The following is a 16,165-nucleotide window of genomic DNA, read 5'->3' as shown; positions in this document are numbered from 1 at the left end:
GAGTCCAACTTGCACGCCAATCGCCACGCCACTATTCAGGGAAAACTAACAAAAACGCGATAAAATATAATTAAAACAGTCTATATTCATAAATCCACAGCCATAATCTAAGTTTTAGACCTTAAGTCTAATTAATAATGGAAGCAAGGTCACCGTATTGCATTAATTCGTAAATTCAAACAGTTTGCATAAACATCACGTGAATTGGGCATGTCCCAATGTTAATAAGTACACTAATAATAAAACAAAAAAGAATAAAATAATTATAGTGATATTTTATATGCACAAAAAGCTTTTAAAATTTCGTTTGATTTTTTTGTTACGTAGGTATTTAATATTGAAACCGACCAAAATTTTGTGCAAAACTTGCTCTAAATTTAAAATTAGAGACATAATATCTGTCTTATTTTTACATACAATTAAATAAAAACTATTTTATATGTTTTGGCTCTTTAAAGCTGTTTGGCCGTTTCCTTATCATTTGCTTACTGGCACTTATGACTGCTTCGTAAAACGTATTGGTTTTTAAATGTGATTCAAACTTTTCACAATGCTCGAATAATGTTGGGTACAAGTATTTTAGTTCTGCATGGTCTAGTGTTGGGAACAAATGATGAAGAGCGTGGTCTCCAAATCGAGTGATCGATTTAAAGTGATTGCCCGCGTAATCGATTCTTTCCACAATTGTGTCCAATTGGTGGAGACCCCAGTCGATATTTTCACTCCTGAAAAAAGGAAACAATGTTTTAACGACAACTTATATTAATAACTTCAAAAGCTAATTATTCTTTAAAGAAAACATTTGTTGAAATCGTTTGTCACCTAATACAAAGGTTAATAATAATTTCGTCTCATTATTATTTATTTTTATTCCACTACGGTTTTTTCAAACATGAAAGGTGTTCAAAAATAGATTATTTCTTATTACGTCGTTTTTATTTGACACGCTTGTTACGTTTCTAATAAACCTATAAATTATGAAGAGATTAGGCAGTAGGCACAACATGAACGTCTTAGGAACTAATCGTTTGGAAACTTTGAATGAATGTAGGTATTCAATATAATCTTGTATTAAACTTTCGTGTTACAATATTAGTTACCTAAAATAATGTTCAAGTTTGGTGGATATTAAAAGCTTCTGCACTAAGTTGTCTCCGGTCTTCACGTTACGTACCTTTTATTTGTAAATTTGTAATTGAGTCAAGAACAAAAACAATTTGGGCCTCAGGCCAATAGGCCTAGTAATCCTACAAGGCTCATAAAAGAATATCTTAATAAAGATAACGATGTTAAAATGCTGATCGCTCAAGTATATTCTCAAAGTAACGTGACTAATCCAGAATTAATGCCAGTCTCCTGAAAAGGCCTTTTTATTGATAAGGGTGTACGAAACTGAGCCAAATTTTGACTTTCGAAAAGTGCTAGCAGGCTAATTTTGAATTTGATTTGGATTTAATAATTTCAAATTCTCATGAGGACTCATCTCTTTGGGACAGGAAGTAGTTAGTGAGTCAGGGTCTAGAATATATTATTATATCACATTAGCATTATAAAATTATAAATTATTCATTATTTTTCCACAAGTGACTTGATTAGAATTGTCATTGAACCTCGTAGAGTTATCTACTTCTTCAATAATGCTTGTGATGTCACATAATTTAGTAGATATATATGACTTCTTCATCTAAATTCCTTCTTCCTTTCCTTCCTTAGCCTTTGATAATAGTCTTTATCGATTTGTCATCATTCTGAGCGCGGAGTTCATTGAGAAGTTTATTATAATGACGTGAAAGGTGCAGTTTGTGACCGTCTGAAAGTTTGTCTGCAATCCGGAAAGTACTGTCGTTATAACTTTGATATCGAAGCTGAGTTGTATTTATAATTGATATTGCGTTGAGCGATAAGGCGCTGAAGTCTTATGAGAGTCGAGTTTGAGGAGGAGATCAGGACTTTAGAATAATTCTAGATTTTCTTTCTTTATATTTTTTTTGGTTCTTGAGGATTCTAAATCCTAGCCAAAAAAACATACTTTCGAGGCCTGCGAAGATGAATCCAAGGCTTTACTTATATAATGCGATTTTATTAACAAAACTATGACGATTTAATCTGGTGTCGTTAATTAATGTTTTAAGGTCACAACTCATTTTACTTTATTTTTTTGGGAAACGATTTTTTTTGTTCTCTTCAGAGAATTACTGCAGTAACTCAATAAATATTGATTTATTGACTAAATTAAGAGACTCGTTTTATATTTTACTATACGTTTCTTTTGTGTCCATTTCAAGGTTAAGTTAAGCCTGTTAAGATTATTTATTGATGACATCTTTTTGCGATAAAAAAACAAACAGACATTCACAATCATTTGCATAAGTATAAACTTGATATACCTAACTAAATACGAACTACTTTTGCCGTGTACGACACGGATTAAAATTTTTCCATTGAATTTTTAAAACCAACATTACCGAGTGCATAACTGTATTGATTTTATATCTTGTGAGTCTTACACCTTATATGTCATACAAGAGGAAATGTAGAGCTCTCATTCCCAACAATTTCGTCTGGAACAATTCTTAATTATTTCTTCGATTAGTTCAAATGTTGATAATCTCTTGAAGACTAAAATCTTTAGCATTGTGTGGCCGAGTATATACCAGGCATTAGAAGTAGGGCAGGCGGGCGGGAGAGGTAAATCCACGACGCAAAGCAAGTCATTAATAACTTTGCTATCGTTGTCATTATTGCCTATTGCCTTATGACAATAAACTAGTTCTGAACAATAATGGTTATATTAAGTGAACGTTTTGAAACCGATCTGTATTTTATGGTCCCATGGCTATTTCCAGGACAAAATTTAGTTTCAGTAATGCGTATTTCAAGGATACATGATCTTTTTTAGTCAATCACCTCATTCGTACCCCGTATTCCTGTATTTTCCATCCACTTTTGTGTGTGTAATTTAAGTAAGCAGTTGCTTTTAACCGCAATTATATGTATTGTATGCTGATTATTAAATGATGCAACGGTTTAGTCACGTGTTTTTATTGGGGTAAGCTGTTGCATCATGTAATAATTAACTATCCCCACAAAAGTTACTATATGTATATTCCATAGCCAATTAAGTTGTCATTGTAAATTGCATTACGAAAATGAAAAAAGTATGTATGGAGATCAATCCCAAGTAGTGCGATAAATTGCTATGAAAAAGATTTTTAGTATCATTGACAAAAGTGTGTGTTTGAGCTACCTACCTCGGAACGTCACCTTCAAAGAAGTTCCTATGGCTGTGATGACCAGCTGTCAAACCGAAGAGGACGAAGAAGAAGCTGGCTGGTATCATAGTGATCAGCCAGATCAGAACAGTCCAGGGTAACGGCAGCCCTCCGGCAAAGTACATCCATGCAGGCAGGGCGAAGGGAATGAAGCTCTGCCAGGTTAGAGACTTGCCTTCATGCTGTAAAGCAGACAGGGTAAAACTGAAAAAGAAGAAGAAAAATAAATGAATGGTGATTGTGAAGGATTGTAGATTATAACAAAAAACAATTGCCTCCGATTAATTTCAAACTTGTGTTCTTGTGACTATAATTAATTACGACTACCAATTTTTAACGTTTGTATTTTTTTTAATTCTTGAGTTTAAGATTATTAGAAAAACATTTCAAGACAATAGTAAAAAACTTTTATTTTAAACTGTCAGTGATATTCCAAGGCCATAATTACATATGTAATTAGTCACGACAGCTTCGTCTCAATATAACGACTACATACGTGCTAATGACAGCAACTTAATTATCGCATCGCAAACTGGTCATGAAAATACATTTCATTTTGTATTGGACCTTCCAACCTGGAAGCAATTACACCCTTTATACATATTGTACCCAAATACCAAACTTATCCCATTTACACCAAATATTATTTGGACTCAGTTAAATTGTAGAGAGTCTACTACCGTCACTCAATGTACGACAAATCTTCATGTGGAAGAGAGATGACGATATACGCGGCGTAATACGCTGTCTTGCTTCCACAGTTTCCATAGTTTTCTTTTAAGAGGTGGTAGGGTTTTTAGGTATACAGTACAATCATATAAGTTAAAACGATAATCCTGACGACAAAGCTATATCTCCACGACTTTGTTAAAATCCGCATTGTTAAGGCAATCCCATTTGTTATTTGAGTGAAACGTTTTGGAAACCTGTGTTATGACTGTTGTGAGTACAAATGTTGTTTGTTTGAATAAACGGATACTTTTTCAACGAATCGTTTTTGTTTATTTAACGCAATTTAATGGATGAAGTGATTTAGAAGGTTAATATGAAATTATTTTGTTTTATTTGTATGGTTCCTGTTTAAAGGCTGATTCGACTAGTGACCCCGGTAGGAACTCTGATTGAGTCCGAAACTAGTCTGGTGATCCCGATAACTAAACGTGAGTATACTGTTTAAGCATTACTAGTACACCTATTAATCGAATTATAAAGATAATATTGATAAAGTAGTTATATCAAAGAATATTTTTGGAATCGTGATTAATTATTTTTAAGTAAATATATTTGAATTTCAAATCGCGCTAGTTTTGAACATGTGGTATGCATTTATGCAGCTGTATCATATTATAATTGTCTGAGGACGGCCATTGCGTGACTACGAATGGAGTGGTTACGCAACACGTAACAAAAAAATAAGTTACTTTCTTTGGTAACTTTCTCAAACCAAGAACAAAAGACACATTGATTTAACTTGATGTTTTACGAGTGTAAACACTGGCTTAGCCAACTACATTTGCAGTAAATTGAAATAACTTTTTTAAGATCATTATTGCAGTAATATTGAGAGTTGTACGTATAGACCATCACGTATAAATCATCGACAGTTGACTCGTAATCCTGCTCAAATAAATGTTCTAATGAAACTACTTTCAATGTCTCACATTCGCGTAAACCTAAGAAACCACTAAATGTTCTAATTTAGAATTCAATTTGAAAATAAAAAATAAACATCTTAAATAATAAAGTCAGAAACTTTATAAAAGTTAAGTAAATTAGCATATTAGAGGATGTTAAAATGTGTTCATTTCACTTTGAATTAGTAACAACCTATTTTTAGCATAAAATACCCAGCAACAAATATATACATATAAATTTCCAGTTTATTAACTTTTTTCTGTATTGGGTTTTTTTAGATCACCGACTTTTGTTACTATCTTAAATATACAAGTTATCTTATAGCCATAGAGTTAGAATGGAACAAGGGAAGAGAGGCCGTTGCCCTATAGACACTAATGTCCAATTATAAATTATTTTTTATTCAGTCATCTGGCTCGCCAACAAATAGTTAAACTAATAATATGCTTAGGAACTATTTTCCATAGAAAGCAATAATCAAATATTTGTCTAAAGGTAAAAACCACAAGCACAATATTGAGATAAAGCTTAATAACAGTTTCCGATCAATTTAATATAGAATTACACAAAGATATAGGTTTCAATAACGTATTTCATTTCAAGTAAAACAAGTAATAATCATAAAGTGCTCTTCATCGCAGCGCGTACAGGACATTCGATGTCTCAGGGTAAATTATTACTTCTATAATCTTTTACAGTTAATTTTATAATGAATTGCAATATACAATTTGATTTGATTTTACAATTCAAATCTATTAGTAACGTGACATTTACCTGTAGTTTTCAAACATTTGAGCGTTTTCTATCATCGCTAACATTACCTACCTTTAACTACTGAACCAAAATACCTACCAATAGGGTAGGTATTTTGGTTCAGTAGACCCCGAGATTCCCCCCTACCACGTTACACACTCTATCTCCTTAAAATAACTATTTGGTAGTTATACTCACTTTTGAAACATCATGAAAAGCAATGACGTTGCATAGACGACGGGGTAGTAGAAGGCTCCCATCTGTGCCCATATGGGTTTGTCCTTGTGCGGCAGGAACTGTAGGAAGGGCTCCAGCATACTCAGCTCTATGTCCTGAGCAGTGTTCGTGTGTAGATGATGAGACATCGAATGGGAGATCCGCCAATCACTGAAAGAAAATTAAATTGTTGATTAAATTCATCTTTTTCTTGTCATATGGTTGATGTCGGGTGGTTAAGCTTCCAGGTGACCTCTGATATAGCCTTTCCAACCGGTGAAGAATTCGCAGGTGTGCTGGTGCCCTCACGTTTTTAACAAGTAATAAATACTTGGCATTCGTGCATTGATTCGAAAAGACATTAGTTATTGACGCACGTACTTTGCAGTCCTACGATCATACATCTAAGCTATGGCTTCTTTAAAACGTAACTTTTCTGGCTACTATTCCCGGGTATCTTCCTAGCAAATGTGCTATGGAGGTCAAGTCGATAGCCTTACTCTATTTCCTTGAATATATTTTTACCTAATTGCCCAGTTTATAAGCCGTCTCAAACAAACCTCTTCATTTTATCAATCTATTCGTACTTCTATTATATTTATGTTTATCTAAAGGTTTCTGGTTACCTACCTAATGTGACAAAGAAGTTAAGAATATTAAAATTAGAAACCTGAATCTAAGCATTAGTGCAAATATGCGAGATTGAAGTCATAGCACGTTTGGAGTTCAAAGCGGTTTGTAACAGTGATATGCTACAACAACATCACTTAAGTACTAAGTGATCTTGACTTAGCTGACTTACTTGGAATAAAAAAATCCTTATCATTATTTACTATATCAATAAAAAAATCACTGCCTATTTTTTTTGTTTATATGACACCTATGCTATAAATATTTTTACTTAGTATCCGTAAAGTCTACGGAAAGTTACAAACGTGATTTATTGTTTAATTTCAAGCTAGGTAAAAGTGAAATATTTTAGGATGAATAATGTCAAAAAAGCATGTCTCAATCCAGGTGGTCATCTGAAGTCATTCCCAAAATCATCAAAATAGACTCAGCTAATTGAAAGTGATAGGATAATAAGAAACATGCATACAAATTAACGCGTAATAAGATTTTAATTAAAATCATAATTGACACTATCCACTTGCCAACCTTCTTGTTCTATTGTTAACATCGCATAATCAATGCCTCGCTTTTGTAAAATTAATTAACGTAACACATACCATAACATAATATATTATTTAATCAATAACCCGTTACACAGCAAAATCCAATCTAGTATTAGCAATATCCAAGCTGCTAAAGTTTTCATTACTACAACTAAGCTGGGTTAGTACATAGCTTGTAATATCCGGAAAGTGCGGTCAAACTTCATGTTGCATTGCCCTCAGCAATATTTGAGAAAATACCTAATAATCTTTGGATATTACTGCAGTATAACTTCTGAGTTTCAGAGATAAAGAAGATTGTTTTTGAATACTGAAAGCAAAAGAGGGGTGTCTGTCCGTCTGCCTGTCTGTCTGTGGCATCATAGCTTCCAAACGGATTGAGCAATTTCAATTTAGTTCGTTTTATATTGAAGTTTCATTATGAGCGAGTTTCTTTAGACTTGTTTGGTAACAAGTGTAAGTTTTAACTGGCGGTGTTTTTCTTTTAATTTATCTTGTTTGAAGACCGCTGCGAAGATGGTGTGATGATTTTGTTAGCAAAGGCATAACAGGTTTGGAAGAATATTATAGACCTATGTCCAAAACATATAAATTCACAAAACTTGTTTAAGATAGACCTTTGTTTTGCCCATTGACGTCACGATCGTTAATTTATTATTTCGTTAAAAGAGTGAATGGATCATTTGGAAAAACCAGTGATACCGAAGAAACCACACTATCTTTTGCGAATTATTTAATAACCTACGGATTCAAACTAAGGAAATTTGCATTATTTAATTTAATAACCATACAACGCACGGTGAATGTCCCACGTCCAACGTCGTAGGGCAATGACTTTTATAAAAAAAAAACAACAATATTTTTGCAAACCAAACCACGTCATACGCGTTAAGTAAACTTATTCCAAAATGCATCTGCATCATGCAAACAATCATTTCAACCTGTTGTGGAAGCAACACTTCTTACAACGTGTGTACCTTCGTCTCGCTTCCACAACTGCATAAGTCTTACACTAAGTTAGCTATTGCCCGCGGGCCGTCTCGCTACAAATCGGAAATGATGCCACGGAAATGTACAATCGGGATAAAAACTATTCAATGTGTTAGTGTACCTACGAAGATTCGTCTAAATTCGTTCTAGTAGTTTTTGTACAAAAGAGCAACAAACATCCATACATACAAACTTTCGCGTTAATATTATTATTAGTATGGATAATTATCTTACTAATCTCAGATCTTGCTATTCACCTTTTTCGTGTCTGTCACTACCAGATCTAAATATTTCTTCCTTGATTTGAACATTGGTTGGCATTGAAATAATGTTAAAATATAACGTTTTATAAATCACTTACTATTTGTGTGCGCATGCGCTGTTACTAATTCATAATGTAGTAAGGTCAACAGCTCAAGTCCAAGGCTATTGTTTCGTATTTACGAATGCCAAACATTGGTCTTTTACATTTCTTGTGTAAGTGTTAATTGGATTAATTGGTAATATAACTTCAATTTAATTAAACGAAGATACATTTTTAAATCTTTTTGTTTTTGAAATATTATCATATTTTATGAAAAAATACTCAAGAGAATTAGTTAGCACATAAAACCTAGTGGTATCATTATAGGTCACCACGAAAAGCCCACCCAGTTTCGAGTCTAGTCGACTCGTGCATGTGACTTAAATATTTGTGAAACCCCCGAGTTGCAAGGATGAAATTTCTTAGAGCGGGAAAATCCTTATAAAAATAAGCCGAAAGCAACCAACGGAATAGGAAAGCGATTAAAACAATTAGTTTAAGATAAATTAGTGTAAATTATGTACTCACCTATACGACGCTCCTCCTAAATTAAACAAAAACATTCTCCAATTATCTCCACGGTGGAAGTAGTTATGTGCACAAGTGATCAAGGAACTCAAAAAGAAACTATTCAAAACGGTCAGTGCGGCTCCGAGCAAGAAGTTTTGAGGCCAAACCCAACAGCTGACAGGACTTAACACAAGGACACTTAGCAAAAGTGCGTCAGTCACAAAATCACTTTTTTTTCGAGCATCCTTTGGTATATTTTCGATTCCAGCCATTACTTTTAATTTTAATGTTTTGTAGAATCCATCCTCTTTGAATGTGAAGGGATCGTTTTTTGGTAGTGTTGTCTTCCTGACGAAGTATTTTGGTAGGAGGGTTTCTGCGAGGCCTTTTAGGTGATGTGTTTCGAATGCCACTGTGATGTCTGTGCCCTGGAAAGAACAAAGTTATTATTATATAATTGATAGAACGAGGTAGGTGTTCAGTCTTCAGTATTTTGTGGGGTAGCTTTTTACATGATATCGATATCATATGAAATCACAATGATTGCGGATAGACGGCATGACCACATCATGGTCGACCTAAGAAGCTTGGGTTGGCTGATCTATTTGCAAACCGAGTGAGGTGTTTCTAAGAAGTCCTGAGGGTGATAGGCCTTTCTTCGTCATTTCATTTAATTTCATCCTGAGTCTAACGATCTAGTTCATTCAAGAAAAAAAAGTATCGAAACATCATGTTGTAAAAAAATATTTCTACTAATCATAATATTACGCAGTTGGTCTATGGGATTTTCCTCCTAATTATAACATCGCGTGTTTTTGCCTATTTTTTGTATCTGTTCAAGGACTCCTTTCAGTAGATAATCAAAACATCAGTATACCAAAAAAAAATTGATCATTCTGACTGCGTTCCTTATTGCTTTTTAGACGTTTCCGTTTTCAGTAAATCGACAATCAAAATATCCTGGAAAAAAAATAACAATACAATAATATTTTCCATTTCTTTCTGTCGTGATAAATTTCAATACTATCAATGAACGTCAGTTATACTGGACAAGACTCGATTTTTGCTGTCCAGTGGAACTTAGCCTCCCTTTATAACTTCGTAAATGCTCAACTGCACAAAAAACGGTGCATCAAACTCTACAGCCCTAGGTTAAATAGCCTTCTTCCTTCAGGACATTTTGCAACATCTCAAGTATGATTACACATAATTGGATCTCACGTATCAATACAAACTTTCTCCGCCATGTTGTATATACATTTAATTTACCTAAACACGTGATTTATTACTTAGGTGTGACGTTCGCGGCTAATGATGGAGTAAGCTTATTAAACGAGGTCCGGGCTGCGTGACGTTTCATCAACTTTAATTAATGTATGGATGGACCCATTGCGTAGTGGTAGTATATTATGTAAGAACTGTGATCCATTGGAGATGATGTTAGACTGGCTGAAATTGACTGAGAATTAATAATTTTTCATTCTTTTTACATTTAGTTTTAAGAAAAAATATTTGATGTTGGTCAAGTAATTGAATTTAGCTGTCAAATTAGATTCAGGTGCGACACGGACCCATGACACTGAAAATAGTCACTCCTTTTAATTTGTGAACAGTACTTCTCCTATTATATATGATACTCCATCTCGTTTTTAGTTGTTCATTGGTAGCAATTTCATCTAATTTTACATGCTACTAGCCGTCACGGTTCATGAGATACAGCCTCTTGACAGGCGGACAGATAGCTGTGTCTTAGTTTCGCTTTTTTCCCTGTTCCATTTCCACTTTTTATTCGGACCCTTTAAAAAGCATTTGAGAAACATTATTTTACGAATATTAGCTCCTCGTATAACCTTACATTTTTCAAGTGGAATTTACTCTAAAGCTTTGTTCATGTAGAAACTGACTCGGGAGACGTATAGGCGAAGGTTAAAGTTTTATCTGTTGTACACGTCCTGGACTAAGCAAAACTATGTCAAGTGACAGTCTCCAGACGATCGCGATGTCTGTAAGTTCTGCAGTTGTAAAATAGTTGCTATGTTTGGACTTCAAGTTATGTGTTGGACGTGATATCTGGTTTATTTTATTCGTTAATGTTTGTTTTTATTGCTCTTAATCTGTAGTTGTCATTGTTACTTTGAATTATATATTTTATTTCATAGGTATTAAGAACTATCTACGAAATATAAGTATTTTTTTTTTAAGAAAGTTGCAGTAATTCTTGAAAGTGAAAAAAAGTTGACACAAAAACAAAGAGTAGATTATACATAGGCTCCATAGTAACATTAAAAAATAAATATTATGAAAGGCTTAAGTTGTTGGTCTGCTTAATATTTAACGTATACCTCATAAACTATTTAATAAAAATACTAACAGAAGCATAAGGCTCAATAATAAGCGAAGCAAGTAAAGTGATTGCATTAGCCTTCAAATTTAATAGAATTGTAATTAATACACGTAATTATAACTATATCTATCCCGAGATGTGTTTCCTCTGAAGCAATGCATTTTATATCTTATTGTTTTAAAGGAAGTACTTAATGTGAAATTATTCATTAATTAAATATTATCTGCAGACACCGATGCCATAGAAATCTGTATGCATATTTAAGGTGTCGTAAATTCAACCCTATTGATTTTATCTTTGACGTCATATTAAAATATCACAAGTTATATGAAGAATGGAGAATTTAATTAAAGTTATATTTGTATTATCTCTTGAGACAGTAGCGAATACCTGGTCGGTTGTATTTGTGTAAGGTTCAGCTATCAAAGGCAATGTGTAGACCACTGATTTAGTCCATATTAATCAACACTGTAATTAATCAACATTGCGTTTCAAGTCAGTATCGTTCAAGTACCTGTCATCTCACAGAAGAAAGAAGTACAAAGAAGTGGCACTCAAATCACGTTCGTGTTACTATTCTGAGCTCACGATCAACATCACTAGTAGAAAAACATATCCAACCAATGTGTTTTGCTTAAGCCCATTTGTGACGAATTAATTTAAGGGCTACATACACATCTATGACCACTCCAACACCTAAACCTCCACCTCGTCACCCCCATCTTTATCATTTATTTTTATTATTATTTATTGGTTACAGTGGAAAAAAAGAATATGTTCTCTACAAAACAATCAGTGCATATACAGAGATATAACATCACCAACCATGCTTCAGTAATAAGTTTCTTTTTTTAACGTTGGGATCCGGCCGCGGCACCCTGAAACTAGCACCACTTCCCTTAACTTTTCTTTTCCACGATTAAACCGCAGACATTTTCCCACGACACATCTTGACATATCTGGTTCCGCGTCGCTTCTGCTAAGTACGCGCTTAGTCTATCAGCCCTGCGGTTGAGTGAATCACTTTGTAGATTACCATCTTGACGGAGTCTGCGGCCGCAGGTGACATTCCTGGCCTGTCGACCGCATATTGCGGTACGCCAATGACAGCTACAGAGGGTTTTCAATTTGGAAAACGTTTTTTTTGAGGATCACTAAGTTAATATAATACGCTAGAGTATTTAAATATGGACTTTGCAATTGAAGATGATTGAACGAATGACAATCATTTAGATTTTCGAGTGATTTTGTTTTGTTTCTATTTGTAGATGCATCCAGGAGCTCGTGGCTAAGCTATAACCGCAGAAGTGAAACGATCACAGTTTAAGCTATGCTTGACGCGGTTGGTCCGCAGATGGGTGACCGTCTTTGTCATAAGGAGTTCCTCCGTGTTTCAGAAGGCACGTTAAATTGTGGGTCCCGGCTGTTATTCTTACATCTTTGACAGTCGTTACAGGTAGTCAGAAGCTTGAAAAAGTCTGACAACCAGTCTAACCAAGGGGTACCGTGTCGCCCAGATAACTGGGTTGAGGAGGTCAGATAGGCAGTCGCTCCTTGTAAAACACTGGTACTTAGCTGAAACCGGTTAGACTGGTAGCCGACCCCAACATAGTTGGGAAAAGGCTAGGCCAATGAAATGATGGCATAATTAGTACAAGTTATTATTAGAAACGAATCTAAAGTTACATTTATTTTTAATTTGCTGCTGTTTGTATATATTTTGGATTGGCTTTATATTATTAGGACTTCAAAAATGTCAAACCGTTTTTAGGTGTAATTAATAAAGGTGATCTCCAAGGTGACCTTGTATCGTTTAATAAACTAATAAAAATGCTTAATGACATGAAATCATAAAATTAAATTAGTGTTATTGTTTAGATTCAAGCCACAACTCAAAATAATAATACCAGCTAATAAAAAAGTTTGTGGCGCCCGAACTGGGGCACAAATGTTTATCATAGCAATCTCAGAAAAATAACTATTCTAGAATAAATAATAATTAATAATTAAAGAATAATTTATTCTAGATTTCAAAATTCTCATACAATTACTATTAAACAAAGTAATATGACCAATTTTTTAATATTTCCGAGTACACTGAAATCTTTTGACTCACTTCCCAATTCACCTTAAATTTTTTCAACATTCACATTTACGAAACAATCAAAATTGAAATAACGCTGCACCTGCAATATCCCGAAGGAAAACCATTTTGGGATTCAGACATTATTGAATTGTTCATTCGCAATGCACTAATTACAGTATCACAATATGAGTGTGTGTAATCAAAGGTCGTATTTCCATTCAACGAAATTGGAATTCAACGATGGTCCTTATTCCATCAAAAGGATTTTATTTTTCAAAATTAAAGTGTTATTGGTCTTGTGAAGGGTGTTGACTGCGATCTGAGAGCTAAGACATGAAGGCATAAGAATTGGACCAGAAAACTTAAAATGTATAGTCCTGACTTTGAGGTGTAGTTTCAGTTCATTATATTGATTTAATAGCGCTCGGAGAGTGCAACTACAGGCTTTGGTATCTAATGAACGAAAGATTTTTCAAATCGTCGCGGATAGTTTAAATCCACGAATCTAACATACGTAAAGTCCGCGTATCTTCAATACATCTAGTTTTACAGGGGAAGTTTAAAACTATAAAAGCACAATAGAGAAAGTACAAAAATGCTATTTACGTGGATTTGCCCTTTTCCAGACGATATGTAGATATCTCTCGTGTATTGTGGAAACTCTTAGTATTGAAAACTTAATGAATTTTCTATTTCCTGTAATATACACTGTATAGCTGCTTTTAGCAGTACCAGACGTCATCGATAAAGTTTTGGTATTGCTAAAAAATTCATGCTCTCCAAAGTGACCAAAGATACAGTCTTCTATGTTTAGGTTGCAAATTGTGAGTACCTACCCGATAACAACAGAAAAAATAGTAAAAAAACAATCAAAAAGTATATTGTGAAAAAAATGTGTACCTACTTTGAAAAAAAAGACACTTCCCGACCCTGCAGCATCGTCAGCTCATGATAAGTTGTATTTCTTCCACATGAGATCTATTCCTTCAAGTCTACTTTTATCCTAACGAGTAATTTAAACCAAAAATACTATAAGAAATAAAGTTACAACTGACCTTTGTAACCGCCAGCCATTCAGCGCCACCAGGATGTATTGATATGAACTCAGTCAGATCGTACAAGCCGTCGTGTATTCTCCACAGGTTTTCGGCGCCGTCTTGGGATCGCTTGCCTTTAAGCCAGAGCTGTGCTGTCTTCGGCACTGTTTCTCTGTGTATCGGGTACTCCAGTCGGGGAAAGCTGATCTGGCGCTTATCAGCGTCGGGGGCCATTTTAAATCACTGAAAAGAAATTAATCTGCTTAGATTTCATTAAATAGTTACATACATACAGGTCGACCTAATAAAAGCTTGTTAAAAAAAGAAAAAATCAGAAATATGCAAATACTTTTTATTTAAAAGTTAACTTTGATTTCAAATTCAATTGTTTTTGTTTGTGGCCAGTAATGATTGTTTAAATATGTTTTTGTCCGTTTCACCTTATGCTTCAGGTAGGATTATTATAAGTGATTAGCTATCTATAATTTGTATTTGGCATGGATTTAAAAATAATTTACGTTTTGCTATCAAATAATAATGAATTAGGTATAATAAATATTATCAATATTTATCGTGATGTTTAGTCACACGTTGTACACTTACACACGCACGCACACCTCCTCATACACACAAACGCAAAAAAAACAACTGGAATAATATCTCTATCTATACTAATATATAAAGCTGAAGAGTTTGTTTGTTTGTTTGAATGCGCTTATCTCAGGAACTACTGGTTCAAAATTGAAAAATTCTTTTTGTGTTGAATAGACCATTCATTGAGGAAGGTTTTAAGCTATAAACCGACAGCTACGACTAATAGGAGCGAAGATACAATGGGAAATGTGAAAAAACAGGGCAGATATAAATCATAGCTTATATCTTCTAGCCACGCTGACGAAGTCGCGGGCAACAGCTAGTTTTAAATGTAGGGGAAGCGAAGTCTTCAACTACTGACAAGTCTTTTTCGAAACGGAGACCCCTCGATATGCAACGTAAGCCATAATGTATGAAATAAACTTATTGTTAAACAAATTACAACAAAGAATATATGTGCTATTATTTTTTCCTATTCTTTTATGTTGGTAATAGTTAACTCTTCTTATTTCCATGAGATATAATTATCCAGATTACCATTTACATCTTTTTATCTTTATTCATTATAATATTTTTTACATTATTATATTTTTACAGCATTGTATTTTCGTTGAAGAAATACACGTTATTCGTTAAGCAAAACATTGTACCTTATTTGCCTTCACGTACAGGGTGAGTGAAAAATGCGGTGTACCACTTTTGACATAATTTCCTAGTTAAACTTGGTAACAAAGGAACTTGCTGACGTTGGCAATAGTGATGGGACATGTGTTAATGTTTATCGATAAAATTATACGGTTTTTTTTTGTATTTTGATGAATAAATTACTTTTATAAGAAGAGTTTTATTAATATACTTTCTACGTTTTGGTATGGAAATTTATTTTCTGCCATTGTAATTATATATTCAACAGTAAGTGATTGCACAAGTCAAAGATCATAGGTTCAGATTCAGGCACGCAAAGTAATTATGACTTGCTATAAATTGTTGAAGGAAAATATCGTGGGGAGGCTAGCGCACCTGAATTTCCAAGGTTTGTTAAAATAACGTCAGAGTCCTTGTTCCAAGACTATGCATAAAAAAAGTATGGATAGCCAGGTAGACACCACGCTAAATCCATTAAGCGTCCAAGATGCTTATCCCTGTGTAGGACAAGCACTTTTGTACTCTACGAATGCTTGTTTTGAGACGGGATGTCTAGGTGAAAGTCACTTGAATGTTTATGATACAAGGATTCGTATTTTTAATG

General features: G+C 34.0%; 1 protein-coding gene across 1 annotated transcript; it reads right to left on the bottom strand.

The window, feature by feature from the left end:
- Positions 1-314: 314 nt before the first annotated feature.
- Positions 315-14,556, bottom strand: LOC113500547 (cytochrome b5-related protein-like). The gene is made up of 5 exons (XM_026881378.1): positions 14,341-14,556; positions 8,874-9,283; positions 5,859-6,047; positions 3,252-3,476; positions 315-725 (listed from the first exon to the last, which is right to left on the bottom strand). Exons 1-5 carry the CDS (start codon positions 14,554-14,556, stop codon positions 431-433), a joined length of 1,335 nt encoding a protein of 444 aa, XP_026737179.1. The 3' UTR covers positions 315-430.
- Between the last annotated feature and the right edge of the window lie 1,609 nt (positions 14,557-16,165).

Source organism: Trichoplusia ni, chromosome 14, assembly GCF_003590095.1.
Source record: "Trichoplusia ni isolate ovarian cell line Hi5 chromosome 14, tn1, whole genome shotgun sequence".
In the NCBI taxonomy this organism is placed as follows: domain Eukaryota; kingdom Metazoa; phylum Arthropoda; class Insecta; order Lepidoptera; family Noctuidae; genus Trichoplusia; species Trichoplusia ni.
Note: the sequence above shows the minus strand (reverse complement) of the source record. Positions and strands in the feature narration are given on the sequence as shown.

Excerpts from the sequence above, each read along its gene's own strand:
- LOC113500547 (XM_026881378.1), bottom strand. The coding sequence starts at position 14,556 with ATGGCCCCCGACGCTGATAAGCGCCAGATCAGCTTTCCCCGACTGGAG. Across the intron at positions 9,284-14,340 it reads AATGGCTGGCGGTTACAAAG|GGCACAGACATCACAGTGGC; the intron begins GTCAGTTGTAAC and ends TGTTCTTTCCAG. Across the intron at positions 6,048-8,873 it reads TTAGGAGGAGCGTCGTATAG|TGATTGGCGGATCTCCCATT; the intron begins GTGAGTACATAA and ends ATTTTCTTTCAG.